Below are 15,935 nucleotides of genomic sequence, written 5' to 3'. Positions count from 1 at the left end.
CACGTTTGCTAGCAGAATGGAAGGCATTGGGGGTTTATTCGATCGCCTTCGAATTCTCAGAAGGCAGCCCGCCCTCCGGCCCCTTTTTCTCGGCCTTCTCTTCACACAAATGACCGGTGTCTGGGCCTGTTCACGGGAAAGCAGTATGTCCTTCACGTCGGGCTCGTCGGAGTTGTTAAAGGAAAAAAAGGATTCTGCCAGTTCGTGGTGAGTAATCGCAGTTCTGATGTCCACAAGTCATTTTCAGACATAAGAGATGGTAGTGGCAACGTTATGTACAAAATAAGTTAAAAAAAACATAATCGATTAGGGACACGTAAACCGTCAGCCTTCTTCTCCGGTGCCATCTTATGTGTGTTGTGTTTGCAGAGCGTTGTATTGACATTTTTGCTGTTGTTTTGGCTGGTGTCACAGATGGATGGATGGAAGGATAGATAGATACCCACTGGGCACACACTGTTTGAATCAACTTTGTTTCCAGGTCATTTCAATGAAATTATATTGAACCAACGTGGAATAGACATTGAATTGACGTCTGTGACCAGTGGGTAGATAGATCTATGTGTTGTGGTGTCAGAGGTGGAGTCAGCAGTGTTTCTGCCTTTTCCCTTAGCAGGCCCTCTCATCCCTCTCTCAGAGCTGTAAGTCATTCCTAATGACCCTCTCTCACAAGTGTGCTAATTAAAAACCCCAACTAATGGAGCGTTTGGCCTCCAAATAAATCTGCCCTGTGATATCTGTGTAGACAACAGTGTGTTTGCCGTAAACATTTTCCCCTCCTTACGCCGAGCATTCTCTCTGCAGCCAAGTGTACTTAGGTGTGCCAGATACAGAGATATGCTTTCCCTTTGCTATGTAAAGAGTGCTCAAACCACAATACTACATCCATATATGCTGTGCACCAGTAGAGGCTGTTGAGGGGACGATGGCTCATAATGATGGCTGGAACGGCAAAAATGGAAAGGCATTAAACACAAGGTTTCCATGTGTTTGATGCCTTTCCACCTTTTCTGCTCCAGCCATTACCACGAGCCCGTCCTCCCCAGTTAAGGTGCCAACAACCTCCTGTGCTGTGCACTATGCCTAATACACACAGACATCTAGGTCCATGGAAAAGCCTTTAACCATGGCAAAGAGCAATAACCCTATTACGATTATCCATGCATGCACTGACAATAAGAACCACGGGTCCTTAAGGCTCAGCATAGTGCATTGTTAGTCCTGTACCACAACGCACTAAATCATACACTGGATGCAAGCACCAGCCAGAAGGGCACTGCTTCAACTATGTCTGCCAATAGTTTACTGTTCCACAACATGTCCTCATTGGTTTCGTCTCCGATATTAAGCCTTTTTACCTATTCCACTGCTTTTACTCCAAAGCATGGCTTCGTCTTCGTTTCCTTTTTGTCTGGGTAAAACATGGCGTCCTATGGCTTTCTCCCAGAGCCTCAGTCGCCCCATGTGGGGAGTGGCTGTCAGCCGCCCAGCAGCAGACAGGGAAGAGAAAGGAAACGTTAGGGAGAGAAATGTCAGCTCCACCCGGGAACGATGTGTGTTGGGGGAGAGGATGAGTGACACGCTAACAGGTGGGGCCAGTCTCCTGCTCTGTGCGTTCACAGCCACTTCCCTCACATATGATATATTATGCATGCTTTATTTTCTGTCTCTGTTGTTGTGTCGTATTCTTTCCAAGGAAGCATATTGGTTGAGCAAAAAAACAAAACTCCATTTAAAGAACAGAGGACTTTGTTGTCTGGTTTGTTGTTGGTGGCAGGAGGCTCAAGATTGTGATCGGAGCTGGAGCGGTTAAAGAATGAAAAGGCAGAGAGATGAGGGAGATGTTCGATGCTGACAGGGAGCTGGGACTGTGTCGTCTTTGACAGAGATGCAAAGCCAACAGGGTGAGCACGTAGCAGCATGTAGGGACTGGGAGCTTGGAGATGAACGCTAACAATGGATAGACCTAATTAAAATGTGATTCTCACTTCAGGGAGATTACAGAGAAGGCCCACAGAAAATGATGGATGTGAAAGGAATGGAGAGAGACAGAGGGATTCCTCCCTCCCCAGCTCCACCTGGTCTTTTTCCTTCTCTTTAGAACAAAGTTGAGCGACAGGGTGACCGGCTGTACCAATGCCGGGCTTTATTCATGGCTCTTGAGATGATTGACAGGTGGAAAGCAGGGAGGTGAGCACTCTGTGTGTTACTGCATTTAAGCTGGATGAAAAGCAATATGTGAACTCGAAACATTCAGCGTGTGCGTCGTTGGCCCGCAGATGGAATGACGTGGATGTGGTTTACCATGCAGGCTGGCCTTTTGTTATGGACAATATACATTTTAAAAGTGTGTCTATGGCCCACAGCAGGACGAACTCTGGCCTTCTGTTCTATGAACTCTGGATTTTCTGTATCCGTCTGTATCAGTGCTGCTGCCTGCTGTAATGGTTGATGTCCTGCTCTGTCCTTTGCTGGGTGAACTGATAGTCAGTCTGTATTAGCAGATTGAAGTTAGGATGACTCAGTGATGTTATGATTCACTGTTGTCTTTTGTAACAATTCCCCCTTTGTTCATGTTGTTCAGGAGGCCTCGAAGGTCGGATGAAGTTAATCTTTCTGAAAAGAAACTGAAAATAGACCTTCAATTTACTTTGCTAACCCACACTACAACAATCACAAATCTGTTTGAGTGCCGGCGTGAATCCCTAACTACTCTGGTAGAGTTCTCAACACCCTTCAATATCATAAAGCTATCTTATACAGAAATATCTCTCCTGCTCACCATTTGTGAGAAAATGTAATGCAAAAACTAATTTCCTAGGTTTCCCTGTCTAGTCTAATTGACCTAAGAAACTGTGTGGTAGTTTCTTGTGGCTTTTTAATTAACCACTATATTAATGCTAGTTTTGTGAAAGCAATTGGGGTTGATACTGTGTAATGGAATGTCTTCTCTTGCTCGGGTGGTATAAGCCTGTGTGGTGTGGGTGGGAGTGTGTGGTCTTTGACTCAGGCTCTGGATCACTGATAGAGACGGAGGCATGCACTTCCCTGGCGCTAAGCCTCTTGTCTTCAGAGAGCAGGTTCACACAGCGTTCGGAAGATCTGTGATATTTGATTTGTATGCTACATGATCTGCAGCTATTGATTTCTCCAGTTCCTTTCCTCCTCTGTATTTCCATTCTTGACTCCAGGCTGTGTTGGAGTGCTCTACATTAGGTTTCGTTCTCCCATGTGCATTCTCCACTGTGGTGTATACATGTGCATGAATTCTACTTTATTCAAATGCTTTTTTCACCCTTTAGCACATCTGCAACAAGCGTCTAAAGCAGTGGGAGTGAGTGTTTGAGTGTACATGTGCACACACATGTGTGTGTGTGTGTGTGTGTGTGTGTGTGTGTGTGTGTGTGTGTGTGTGTGTGTGTGTGTGTGTGTGTGTGTGTGTGTGTGTGTGTGTAGTGGGGGTGTTCACAAGCTAAGTCTTTGCAGATGTAAAATAGTATCTTAATATTTAAATTTCTGAATATTCTGATAAGCTTCCTAATCCTAAAGCCAAACATCATAGAATATCGTCACTGATCTACCATTGTCTAATTGTGACTTTTCTCAGTTATCATTGTCATATTAGACATCGTATATCTGTCAAAACAAAATCAGTGATGAAAGTTAGAAAACAGTGTCCAGCTACTCTGAGTGACAGCATTCCATTGCCACTTCCTTCAACGCTTAATTGAGTTGTTTTGATTCTGCTTCAAATGAGTTCTGAAATGTCGCCAGTCTTTCTGTCATGACTATGAGAAGCTATGCTCATCGCAGCTTCTATTAGCTCATTTCCATCATATCTAAACCAATGAGGCAGTAACCCAGACCAGTAATGAGCCCCAGCGCAGCCATTGCCTCACATTATCAATGACCTCAAGTGTTTGACACTCCACTGTCCCCATTACATCACCTCTGTCCGGGTCACTGGGGACCCTGAATGGGCCCACAGCCCCCACTCATAGATGATACACTCTAGGTCAGTGACTGCTGCAGCATACTCTGGGTCAGTGGTGACCAGCAGTATAATCAGAATGCTCATAAACTCTGGGTCAGTGAAAACATTACTCCCAGTGTTCTAGTCATGTCCTCTTTCCCCCAGGTTGGTGATGATTCCCACTAGGATCAGTGCTCAGCCCCCTGGCTGTGGTGGCATGGGCACTGGCACAGATTGTACCCCTTGTGTATTGGAGACAGGTACCAGGGCATGCTCACACTCACACACACATACACTGACACAAACAGTCTCTCTGGGCACCCCATATGGAGGTATTTCCATGTGGCTAGGTGCTTAGCATGGGGCCTCACTCTGTCTGCCTCTGTGCGGACTCACTGCACATATGGGCCAGTGAGAGAAAGGGATAAAATTGAATAAAATTGCATTTGCATAATAATGAGGACCATTAGCGATGCTGTGTGATTTTTCTCCCTCAGATGTCTCCGATGATGCATGTAGCCTTATATTTCTGTTCTTTTGAACTCCTATCAGAGATTGTTTTATTCTGTGGTTGTTTTAAAAGCTCTGCACCCACATTCTGCCCAACAGACTACATGTAACTAATTAATGTCACACTATGGTGCCATACGTGGATGCCGCTGAACACCTGTATGTGTGTCTGTGCGTGGGTGGGTGTATGGGTGCATGTTTTTCTGTGTGTGTATGTATGTATGTGAGTGCAGTGCATGTGTGTGCGTGTGTGCGTGTGTACTGCACTGATTTTTGTTGTGTTTGAGGGAGAAAGAAGGAGAAAGAGGGAGCGAGAGGGGGACATGGAGAAAGAGAATGAGACAGACTGAGAGACAGTGTGAGTCTGAGGGGGCTTGTTTGTCTTGCGGGTGCCAGTTTGGGTTGCTGCCCGGGTGCCAGTGTGGCGTGGCGATGCGGGGGCATAGTTTTGCCCAGACAGATGGTGCTGGGCCTTGTCAGAGTCCCTGCCTGTTAGTAGAATTGATTGCAGAGGCCTGTGCCAGCCTCTCCCAGGACAGTGGCCTATGCAGGCATATCATGGGACTGCCACCACCTTAGAGGCGATAGGTCATGTGACTCACAGCTTATTTTGGGCCTGGTTGAAAATGTGTGAACAATGCAGTCCCATGCAAAGGGTCCCCCTGAGGCAAGTTGTCATGAGCAATCTGGCCTTAATACAGAGCACATTCTGGCACAGCTATTGTACTCAGTTCCAATCAGCTGCTGCTGTTTGTTGCCCCCAATTTTTTTAGTTGTTGTTGGTATCTTTACTGCAGAGCAAGCAGGTCAGTGGTAGAGAAGTATCTTACTGTAGCAGGATTGCATTCTCTAACCTGCCATGAGCTTTGACACTATGGACAATGTTTCACAATATCCCTTTTGGTGATGCGTTTATGAGGCAATGGAATTGAACACAAAAGGCTTGTGTAGTGATGATGTTTTAGGGTGTCATAGATGTCTCTAGAGGCCCCTCGGCTCCAGAGTGGCACAGTGGTCCAAGGCACTTTATGTCAGTGCAAGAGGTGTCACAAGAGGTGTCACAGTCCCTGGTTTGAATCCAGGCTGTATCACATCCGGCCGTGATTGGGAGTCCCATAGGGCGGCGCACAATTGGCCCAGCGTTGTCCGGGTTTGGCCGGAGTAGGCCGTCAATGTAAATAAGAATTTGTTCTTAACTGACTTGCCTAGTTAAATAAAGGTTAAATAAATAAATAAATAATCAATCTGGAAAACTCCTATCTATCTGTGATCACTGGGAACATGGCCTATCCTACAACACAGTCAGTGCATCGACCCACTCACTGCAATGGCTGTAAAATGATACCCCTAAAGAGAAGAGAGACCATTGGGATGGCCTAAGTGAGGACAGGGTATCAAGGACCAAACCATTGACCGTATCATATAGGCTCACAGATTGCAGCCACAACATGCAGTAGCATCCACATTACCATGCTGTCCTTATTATTCTACTACCCATTGCCGGCAATTTCACAAATTTTTTCTTCCACTTAAAAAGATTTCCCCAAAGTTTCATCATTCAGTGAGGCCAGTCCAGTTCGCTGTAAGGCTTTGATAATACTGTTGATAACAGCGCTGCTTTGACAGAAACTTAAATTCATTTTGGCTATATTCCATGTCGCATTTGAAATGGATGTCAGGGAGATTGTTCTGTATTTCCATTTCTTCACTGTTGTGTTCATCAAAGTCACTTTTGGGGTTTCAGCCACAGTATTATGAGAAGAGTGTAAATCACGAGGGACGTGATTGAATCAAACAGTGCTTATTAACATACTCATATTATTCACATTTTTGACATTCTTTCTGTTTCTATTGACAAAATCCACAAATCCTTTTCACTTGAAATTAAAACTGGGTGAATGAATAAGCCTCTTTAAAGCCATGCCAGTGCTGTGAAACATAGATGATCACTATGAATTAGTGTAGCTATTTGTCAGAGTCAGAGCACACGGATATGAATACACATTAGGTCCCTTAAATAATCTTTCTAACTACACTCTCCAAGTATTAAATGACTGCTCTTAATACCACGCACTCACTGTAAATGTACGGTTTTACGGCTAAGCTTGTAAAGTGCACGAGTGTGCCAGTATCTCGAAGCTCTATTTACAATGTGTGTGCATGTATTACTTTAATAGAAATATATCATTCTCTGTCCATAGAAAAATCTCGGACAGGATTGTGCCTGCTCGCACCTTATCAGCAGGAACCGGCGAGCTGAAGCTGCAGATTTGGAAGTGATGATATCTGTGAGAGCTGGGACCTGAGAGTATGTGGTTATAAAGAGAAAGGCAGAACAATGTCTCCATTAGCCTATCTCTGCTCTCAGCCACTGGAGAGGGCCCATTCGGTTGGGGGTCCCACCGCAGCAACAGGGGGTCCAGGGCAGGCAGGGGGAGGCATGGGAGGGGGTCATTAGAGGATCAGATATAGAAAGGGGTGATGGAGTTCTGTGGGTCTTAGTGGCGTTGGTTTGCCAAGCCCAGTCTCACCATCCCTGGGTTCATAGAGCAGGTAACATGCAGTCATTTGGGGAGGGGAGCTGGCTTGGGGCCACATCGTCTTCCGCCCCAATTGGGCTGCTCAGACGGGCATTAGAGAGAGGCCCCGGGGGTCATCTCTCCATCATAGTGCGACGGGGACCGAAAGCCGCTCAACAGCTCTCGAACTAGTGCATTGCCCTTCCATGATGGATAGCACTTGGGGGACTGGAACTGTGTGGGTCTGACATGTACTTCCTTATTTCCAGCGAGTCACTGTGGAATGGAGCCGCTGTGGCCTTTAAGGCTTTCTCACAGCCAGTGGAGTGTGTCCCACAATTCACTGGGGTTCATGGCCACTGCCTCCTCAACAAGGAACAGCGCAGCATTGCAGTCACACAGAAGATCTCCCCCCTGCTCTCCAAACACACTCAAACAAAGCTCTCACCAAACTGACAAATATTACTGAAGCATCATAAAACCAAAACATAGGCTACTATCATAACCAAATATAAGTAGCATTGATCTCAAAGATCCCAAGATACCACAGTAGGCAAATATCAGTATGATAAGCCTCAAGTTAGAGCCAGTATCCTTACTCAGCCAAAGCACATAAAAATGTATTAGGACAAAACAAACCATTCCAAACATCCTGCTAGTGTAATAAGGCCAATGTCATGCCAATACTAAAAATAGCATGCTGCATTGAATGTAGGCCTATATTAAACTACACTCTATAGTGCATGATTTCTTGCAGCAGTAGACAGCTGATCCCACAAAACCATCAGTGAAGGGCAGTTGGGAGCTCTGTTATGCACTTTAAAGGTCATTTAACCAAAACATTTGGCCTCACAGAAACACCTGAGCCTTTGTGTCTCTCCTCTCTTGCCCATTCTGCCACATCTGAGCCACTCTTAGATCTGCCGTGGTTTTGTACTTTGGTTATTTCTCTCTAAGGATTCCAAGGCTTTCTTCAAAGGACCTTTGCGCTGACCTCTCTTCCTTATAGCTAAAAGTTGGTCAGAAACACAGGAAGCTGAATGAAAGGGATTAGTCCACAGACAGGAACAACTGGGGAGGGTGGGAGGGGTAGGCAGGGGCCGACTGGCCTTCAGAGAAGCTCTACTGACACTTTCTTTCTTCAAGGAGATCGTTATCGGTGAGAAAGTAAAACAGACACAGGTTCAATAATTAATCAAATATTCTCTTGAAATGTACCCACTTCTCATTTTTTGTGTAAAAAATTCACAAGCTGAGGTTTGCTTCCTTAGCCTGAGGAAAGGCTCCACAGAGCAGCTAAAGACTGGAGGATGGGCAGGGATGATCACTGGGAGGATATGCTGTTTGCCTCTCCTCTCACTCGAGTGTCAGCCTCTCAAAGAGAATCCCCACAATCCCCATGACAATTTGACTGTTATATAATGAGTGCGTATGCAGAATGTATATGCTAAATGATCCCAAACACGTCAAAACATTATTTTTAGAAATCAAGGAAAAGTCCCAATTTCATTTCGTGAAAATTATTTAGCGTTTGGTTGTGTTCCTGTTTAGCCATTTTATTTCCCTCTTGTTTTCTCACTCCCTCTTTTTGAGGGAGACAAAGTGTCAGGTATCACTGCTAACCGAAGGGAACTGTTGTGAATGCTTTAGTAAACACGCTCAATATGTCACTGAGAAACAAACACGACCCCGGAATTGTATTTATCCTACTATGCATGAACAGATCACTATCTAATCACAGCCTGTTTGGATAGCAGACTCCATCTCTGTTGAGAACGCCTAGAGTATGTAAAGATATGTGAACACATTGGGTGTTGTTTCATAAATGAACATTTTAGCATTAACCACAATTATATAATTATAAGACCACACAGTCAATTTCCAGCTATAATGACTTTATTTTGTTCTCCTCCATCTTTCTATGAACTGCGGGTCTCTAATGTCTGTTCCCCATCGATCACAAGCGCTGTGGCACACACTGGAAAGCAGCCGGTGGGGAGAGGGAGGATTTGCAATCAAACAGAGAGGAGCAGTGTGAAATCTCAGGAAGAGCAGCTTCCCCCCATGCCCATGGGCAGGGGATCAGACGGAGAGGAAGCCTGGCTCAGACAGCCAACACCTCCCACTGGCACCCTGATGCAAGCAGCATGCAAACCCACCCCTCACATGTGTATCAGCTGGAGGGTTAAGTTCTGCACGTACTCCCCTTCTCCTCTCCTCCGTGGTCGTGCATGGTAGAGTGTGTATTACAAAAGTGTGAAGGAAGTGCATTTGATATCAATGATGAAGTTCACTGGGAATCAAAAAGCGAGAGGTGGATGGGATATTGAATGTTGCTCGGCAGGGTTTCCTGTTGTTCATGGCTAAGTGTGTCTGATGTAATGAATGGAATATATGAAATAGATATGCTTAAAAATGAAACAGACTGTAAGTGAATGAGCGACAGCTACATGGGCTGCACTGGGCTGTCTCCAGATCTGGAGAGTTCAGGACTTGCTGTGTAGGGAGAAAAAATGGCATTGAGTCACCTTTCTTCAAAACCCAATCACCTGCTCTCTAAATCCAATCACCTCCCTGTTAAAGCCAGTGCCCTGCCAGTGCTGCGGCTCACCCATCCACTCTCTGGGCTGCCCGCTCTCTTCCTGCTCCCGGCCTTTTGGAGCTGCACTCTCCATCCGTGACACATGAGACTGTGAACTCTTAAAGGGTTTGTTTCAGGCCTAGAGCTTGATTTATTCCAGGCTCCACTCCAGGAGAAAAAAAATCTTCCTTTTCCCTCACCTTTCTTTGGCTGCTCCTTTAACCTACTGTGCAACTTCTTTGATGTATCTTCCATGTCCACTGTGTGTTTGGGGTCTGTTTATTTCAGCAGTCTGAGCTGTGCTGAGCTGAATGTGCACAGTAGGTAAAAGGGTCAATACTGTGGCTTTGTGTTGTGCAGGTGGAACAGCCCAGAAGTCCTACATAATGGCTGCATTAGAGCTAGCTGTGTGTACAGACAGAGAGACCAGTGGGGAACAGGTCCCCTGGGCTGCTAAGCAGGCCTACAGGCTGCCGCCTGCAATTTCCAGGCAAACACATGTAAGGGCTGCTCTGCATGCTTGTTTCCATGTGAGCTGCACAGAAAGCTGAACTGACAGAATATCTCTGTTGTTTGTGTTTTGAGGTTCATAGGTGCTATAAAGTTACTGTACATATTGACTGAGAGGGTGTTCCCTGTGACCCAGTCACCATACCTTGTATTTTCTGTGACTGCCCAAGAAGGGCGTAGGTATGCAGTCCAGCTATTGATTTGGATCTGTGCTGTTTGGAATGAGGTCAGTAGGTCGTGGACCTATTTAATTAATTAGGAACGGTAGAATGGAAAATGTATTACAATCAAGGACATGGACTCATTTCAGACCTGCCAGTCAATAACAACCACACCACAATGGGTTTACCCTGGGGCCCTGCAGGGATCCCTGTGGAGCCACATGCAGCATTGTGTGTGGGTGTGTTGTCTGATCATGCATGCGTGTTTGTGTGTTCAACTTTGTTTTCTCCCTGGAAACACATTGGGGGCGCCATTTACACCCACTGCATACTAGATGGCAACCTACATACAACGCAATACAGCCACGGGGGCAGCACAGAACATGGCAACAACAGGAAAATGATGGCAAATATCAATCACCACTAGACACACAGTCGTAACCCTTGCTCAATGCTTAGCAATGATTGCCCAAATCAGTGAAAGGACTTCATAGAACACACCACCGGACTGCAACTACTGTAGCATCCATGGCAAAGTGCATAGCAACAGCTACATAGCAACAGCTGTACTGTGCATAGCAACAACTACAAGGGAAATAGCAGACAGAGCAGGAAGGTTTTCACAGACTGGGCGTTGTTATATCAGCTGTGAAACCCCCTCTATTGTCTTTCTTGTCTGTTAACATTTGAACCTCTCTGAACATGGGTGTTCTTCTCTCCTTGCAGATATGCGATCCATTCCTGATGTGGCCATGACGGGGAACTGTACTCAAGAGTGCAGCGAGCTGGGCCACTCAGACGCCTGCTGGATGCCTGGGCAGCCCTCCCCAGTGCGCAAGACCAGAAACCCCCCTAAACTCTCCACCTTCGTGCCTTACCAGGAGAGAGGCAGCCTGGGCCGCTTGGCCAACGGGAGCGCCAGGCTGGGTGGAGAGGAGCACCGAGCCCACCTTCCACCCTCCCGGAGTGCCTATTCCAACAGCGGCCACGCCCCAAGTCAGGACTTTCCCCTGGAGGAGGTGCCCCTGAGCGTGGCCACCGAGTTCCCGTCCACCTCCCCTCCTAGCCACACCCCCAAACGAGAGATCTACCTGTGAGAAAGCCCCATCTCCCATGTCTGATTGGTGCACAGATAGAGGAGCCACAGAGACATACCCACTTTATAAAAAGAAACATGCTCTTATGCTGCATTCATAACCAAGTGGGAAGGTGGTAATTACCTCATAAGATTGGTAAAAATCGTCTTGAACGCTCCTCCAACTGGTAATTACTAGTGGGAAACACATATATCATCCCTAAACTCTGACTTCTCCTACATGTTCACCTCTGTCACTTACTAAGGAAATTACCTTGATAACAGCATTTCCGGCAGTTAAATGCAACAACAAATAGTATTTAAAAAAAGCAATCTATTCATATGGTTTTTTAACACTATAGTTTGTTTACAAGCATGATAGCTGTACTTTTAGTTTATGGTTGAAGCAGCTTGTTGACCTTTAGCCAATCTGCATTTTTCAAAAGATTTAAAGCATGCGAATGCATCCAACTGGTATTTACAACTTCACAACTGGTAATTACCACCTTCCCACTTGGTTAAGAACTCAGCATGAGGATCTGAAATGTCCATTTATTTAAATAAATATCCGTTCTGTAGGAAATATGGTCTGTAATTCGTGGAACCATTGGTATGTGCAATAGGAGTTTTTCAGTTTATTTATTTTATTTATTTACATATTTATTGGTTCAATAATGTATGAATTAGTTAATGTATTCATTTATTGATGCAGTTTATTTGAAAGCATTGGTTGAACACTTGTGGTAATATCACACAAAAAAATATACAATCAATCCCTCAAACGCTACTGATTTACTTAGCTTAGCCCCAGCCTGTGGAATGTTCTCTGGATCTTTAATGTGTGATCAGTGCTTTAGTGCCATAACCAGATAACATTCAACTGACAGGTGATAAATCCCTAGGGTAGACGTAATGCTTTTGATTACAAATCAAATTGAATGGTCTTTCTTAATGTACAGTGCTGTAAATACATTTGAATGGTGTACACTGTATCCTGTATATATTTCTGTCTGGCTCAAGCTGATAACAATAGCCTCAGAAGTTTTGCAGTTGAGCTTTTCTTTCATTTGAGCTGCTGCTGTTAAAAACTTGATTGAAATGTTTTCCTAAAGCTTGGAAGGACTGTGTGGAAAAGCTCTTGATTGAATTCTACACATACACACCCGTGACCCCCAATCATGATAGAACCATGGCCTTGTACCTCATGCTCTCTGGAGAGCTCTTCAGCCAGTGAAGAGAGCTGTGTGGCAGCATTTAATCGGACAATGTGTGTTTCACTGAGTCTCAGCACTGTGACTTGTCTCTTTTCCTGGAAACAGTACACTTAGAGGCCACCGCCCCTGGTCGCACTGACCATTCCCAATCCTTGATCCAATCCTTTATACTTTAGTTCCTTTAGAACCTGTGGTTCTCCACCTAGATGAGACTATATTCTCTGTGTGAAAAGCTCCTCTCCAATGCTAGGCCTCCCTATGCCTGAACAACACTAAGCTAATCAGTGGCTCTCCACGTAGAGGTCACCATTAACTTCAACCCTGTGTCTCCAGCCTTGTTAGGGTTTCTCGTCACGATCCGCATGAATTTCAATGGTTCTGATGAATGCATGAGGAGTTATTCACCCGAGTTTCAGCACAGAACTCTTCAGTCCTGAGAACCACTGAAGTGACTGAGTGCTGTGACTGAACTCCCCTGTCTCACAGAAACAAAGCTTTTTACATTCCCAGGCTGACTCCTGAAAGGTTTCAGTAATCTGGGACTAAGAGACATTTCAATTTGCAAAGAAGGGAAGCGGTTGTCAATGCCTTAGAAAACACTCTGGTCACCATTTTGTTTGAATAGACCTGTTGCATCCATTGGTGCATGTTATAAACAATGGTGAAATGGTGCCATTTCAAATAAAGTTAAGTATTGGTAGCAGGAGTGTATTTACTGTCCCATATTTCCAGTCCATTTCCAGTTGACTTTCATTGAGGCCAACAGGTTAAGTTAGCTTGTTAGCTGTTGTTCCTCACTCTTCAATTGAGTATGATGTAGATAGAGGACATTCCTGTAGGCTGCAGCAGCTATCTTTTACAAATACATAATTTCAAAGTCATTTAAAATCAGACGTCTGGAGGACACAGGAATATTAGTATGTAATTGGATGATGATAATGCCACCAGCCCGCCTCGCAGCACAGTAGCATTACTCATAGCTTTTGATTTGTACACTGATTCGATTAGATTTGTACCTTAGTTTTGACCGCAGTGTATTTCTATAGAGAGAGAAACAGTGGGTATGGTCTGAGTAAGGGTGGAAGGGCCTAGAATTGATGCTCCGCTCCCCTAATTACTGTGAGTAATGAGTCCTGAGCCAGGGCATATGTGAGCACTGAGCACACACCCTGAGGACAACACAGCAGCCAGATAATCCAAATCCATCCGCAAAATCAGTTAAAAAGGGGTATTTTTATCTGCACTTACCTCATCGCACTGCCGTTGGCAGCACATGTAGAATAATTAAACTCAGAACATATGGAAATTACTGGACATGGCAATGACTAAATAAGGTGGGTGATTATCCTAGCCTTGAGGGAAAAATTCACATTATGCTTTTTTCAAAGCCCTTCCCTTATGACATAAAAAAACGGAGAAAAAAATCCCATGTGAAAAAAATGTGGTTTTGGACACGTGTGAATAAATCACATACAAAATGTACATGCCAAACTGCAACTTGTACATGTTTTTATTTAGCAAGGGTTTAGCTGCTGAAAAAAATACAGAGCGTCATGATACACTGTGATGAAGCCGCTTCGCGGCCCCCCACACCCTTCTCAGTGTAGAACAGAGCAGCTTTACAGAGCTACATCTGCGGGTGAGTTCACTGACCTGGAATTAATGATAAGTGTGAAAGATAGCAATGAGTGATAAAGCCAATGTCACACAGACTCAATCACTGGCTTTGGCTCCTACGCTATGCCGGACTCCTTTCAGATTCACTGGCTTTGACTCGTCTGACTACTGCGATTCACCGACTCCTCTGACTCAAGCCTGAATCTCCTGAGTGATCTGGCATGAATCACCAGTTTTATCTCTTTACTAATGACAGTCTGAATCACTGGTTTTGACTCAAGACCATATTCAAATCAAACCACTGAGTTTGAGTCCTTACCAACACCGGTCTTTGCATCCATTTTCTAGTTGTTTCAGCCTGAATAACTGTGTTCTACTCCTTTTCTCCAGCCTATATCAATTGTTCTGAGTCGTTGAATATACTGAATCACATGGTTTCACCTGTCTTTTGAACTCATGCTGAATTTATTATTTGTGTCGACTGCTCTCTAGAGAAAGCAGGGTTGTTGTCCTTTATCAAAGTAGAGGACAGCATGAAAATCTTTGATACACTCCACAGTATGTCCAGTCATGTTTAGTTTGTATTTTTGATATTTTATTTCATGTGAAGTTCACCTGAGTATCCTCTGCCTCTCTGTAGTGGTATTATATGGTGATTGTGGCTATAGATTGTTGGGACATTATGAAACACTGGAGAATGGGCAAAGGATTTGTCTTGCAGGTGTTACATAAGACTAAGCCTCCTTACATAGTGAATCAAAGTGAGCTGTATGTGACAAATCTCTCCTGAAGGTGAACTGTACATATGTAGATCTACACGTCCCCGTGTGTGCTGTCAGGCAGGCTATGAGTTTAGCATGAATTCCAAAGATAATTGGTAGAAATTGTTTACTGTTTTGCTGAGGTGTTAGTGCTGGTTTCTGTTCAAGACCCCTCTCCCCAAATGAGCTGACATTCACTTCACTGCACATTTCATCACTGTCACAGACAGTTCACACTAAAATAAAGACAGCTACCTTGAAAGTATGTCTTAGCAGGAGAGTACCAAGTTGTTATCCTAATTGTTGGTTATATTTATATAGGACAAAATGCTTGTGATGCCATGTTTTTGTACAGTTTTATGTACATGCAAGTGAAGCTTTTTAAAACGTATGACAAAAGCCGATGGCATATAAACATTGTAATGTGTTTCTTGAGATGTGCACATCTTGCCTTGGTTGGATTGATCTTTGCTGAGTCAGTGTGAATGTGGCCGTTCTATGCCTGCACCGTAGTCATTCACTGGCTCCCTGCTCCCGAGGGCTTTATCAGAACTTATGTTTATCGTGAACAGTGGATTGTCGGATCCTACCTGTTTGTTCAATTCCCATGTGTTCCGTTTCGTTCTGTTTTCGCATGTTAAGGAAAAACCCCTTGTAATAAGTCCTCAAGAACTTTGTAATAAAATGAGTCCAGTAAAAACAATGGTTTCGGTGACTTATTGAGTGTTGAGTTATTGGTAGAATATTGGAGTAATTGTTTATACGGGTACATAAAAAAACATTACATGTAGCTTGGTAGTGTTTAGTATTCTTATAGCATCGATAGGTGATGACTCATACCCTTTGCTCTTGCAGTTCGCCATATTTTGATTTTCCTTCAAATTTTCTCTGAAAAGCATGTTCTCTGACTGCTAGTGTCTATTGCTTTTTGGACATGGTAGGTATTGCATTTCAGCCTTGGGTGAAAGATTTATCTGACACCTCTAGGACCTATCGTGCTGCAATGTGGCTCAT

General features: G+C 44.4%; 1 protein-coding gene across 3 annotated transcripts in view; it reads left to right on the top strand.

Moving 5' to 3' along the window:
- Window positions 1–15,624, top strand: part of LOC129868832 (protocadherin-1-like) — a 97,252-nt gene extending 81,628 nt beyond the window's left edge. For 2 of the 3 annotated variants that reach the window (XM_055943111.1, XM_055943110.1), the window contains exon 5: window positions 10,981–15,624. In XM_055943111.1, coding sequence (XP_055799086.1) covers window positions 10,981–11,351 — 371 coding nt within the window. In that variant the 3' untranslated portion in view covers window positions 11,352–15,624. The remainder of the gene's footprint in view (window positions 1–10,980) is intronic. The other variant, XM_055943112.1, reaches the window with a different exon arrangement.
- The last annotated feature ends 311 nt before the right edge of the window (window positions 15,625–15,935 follow it).

This window comes from Salvelinus fontinalis, chromosome 13 (assembly GCF_029448725.1).
Source record: "Salvelinus fontinalis isolate EN_2023a chromosome 13, ASM2944872v1, whole genome shotgun sequence".
NCBI lineage: Eukaryota > Metazoa > Chordata > Actinopteri > Salmoniformes > Salmonidae > Salvelinus > Salvelinus fontinalis.
The sequence above is the reverse complement of the archived record's forward strand: the minus strand, read 5'-3'. Positions and strand labels throughout refer to the sequence as shown.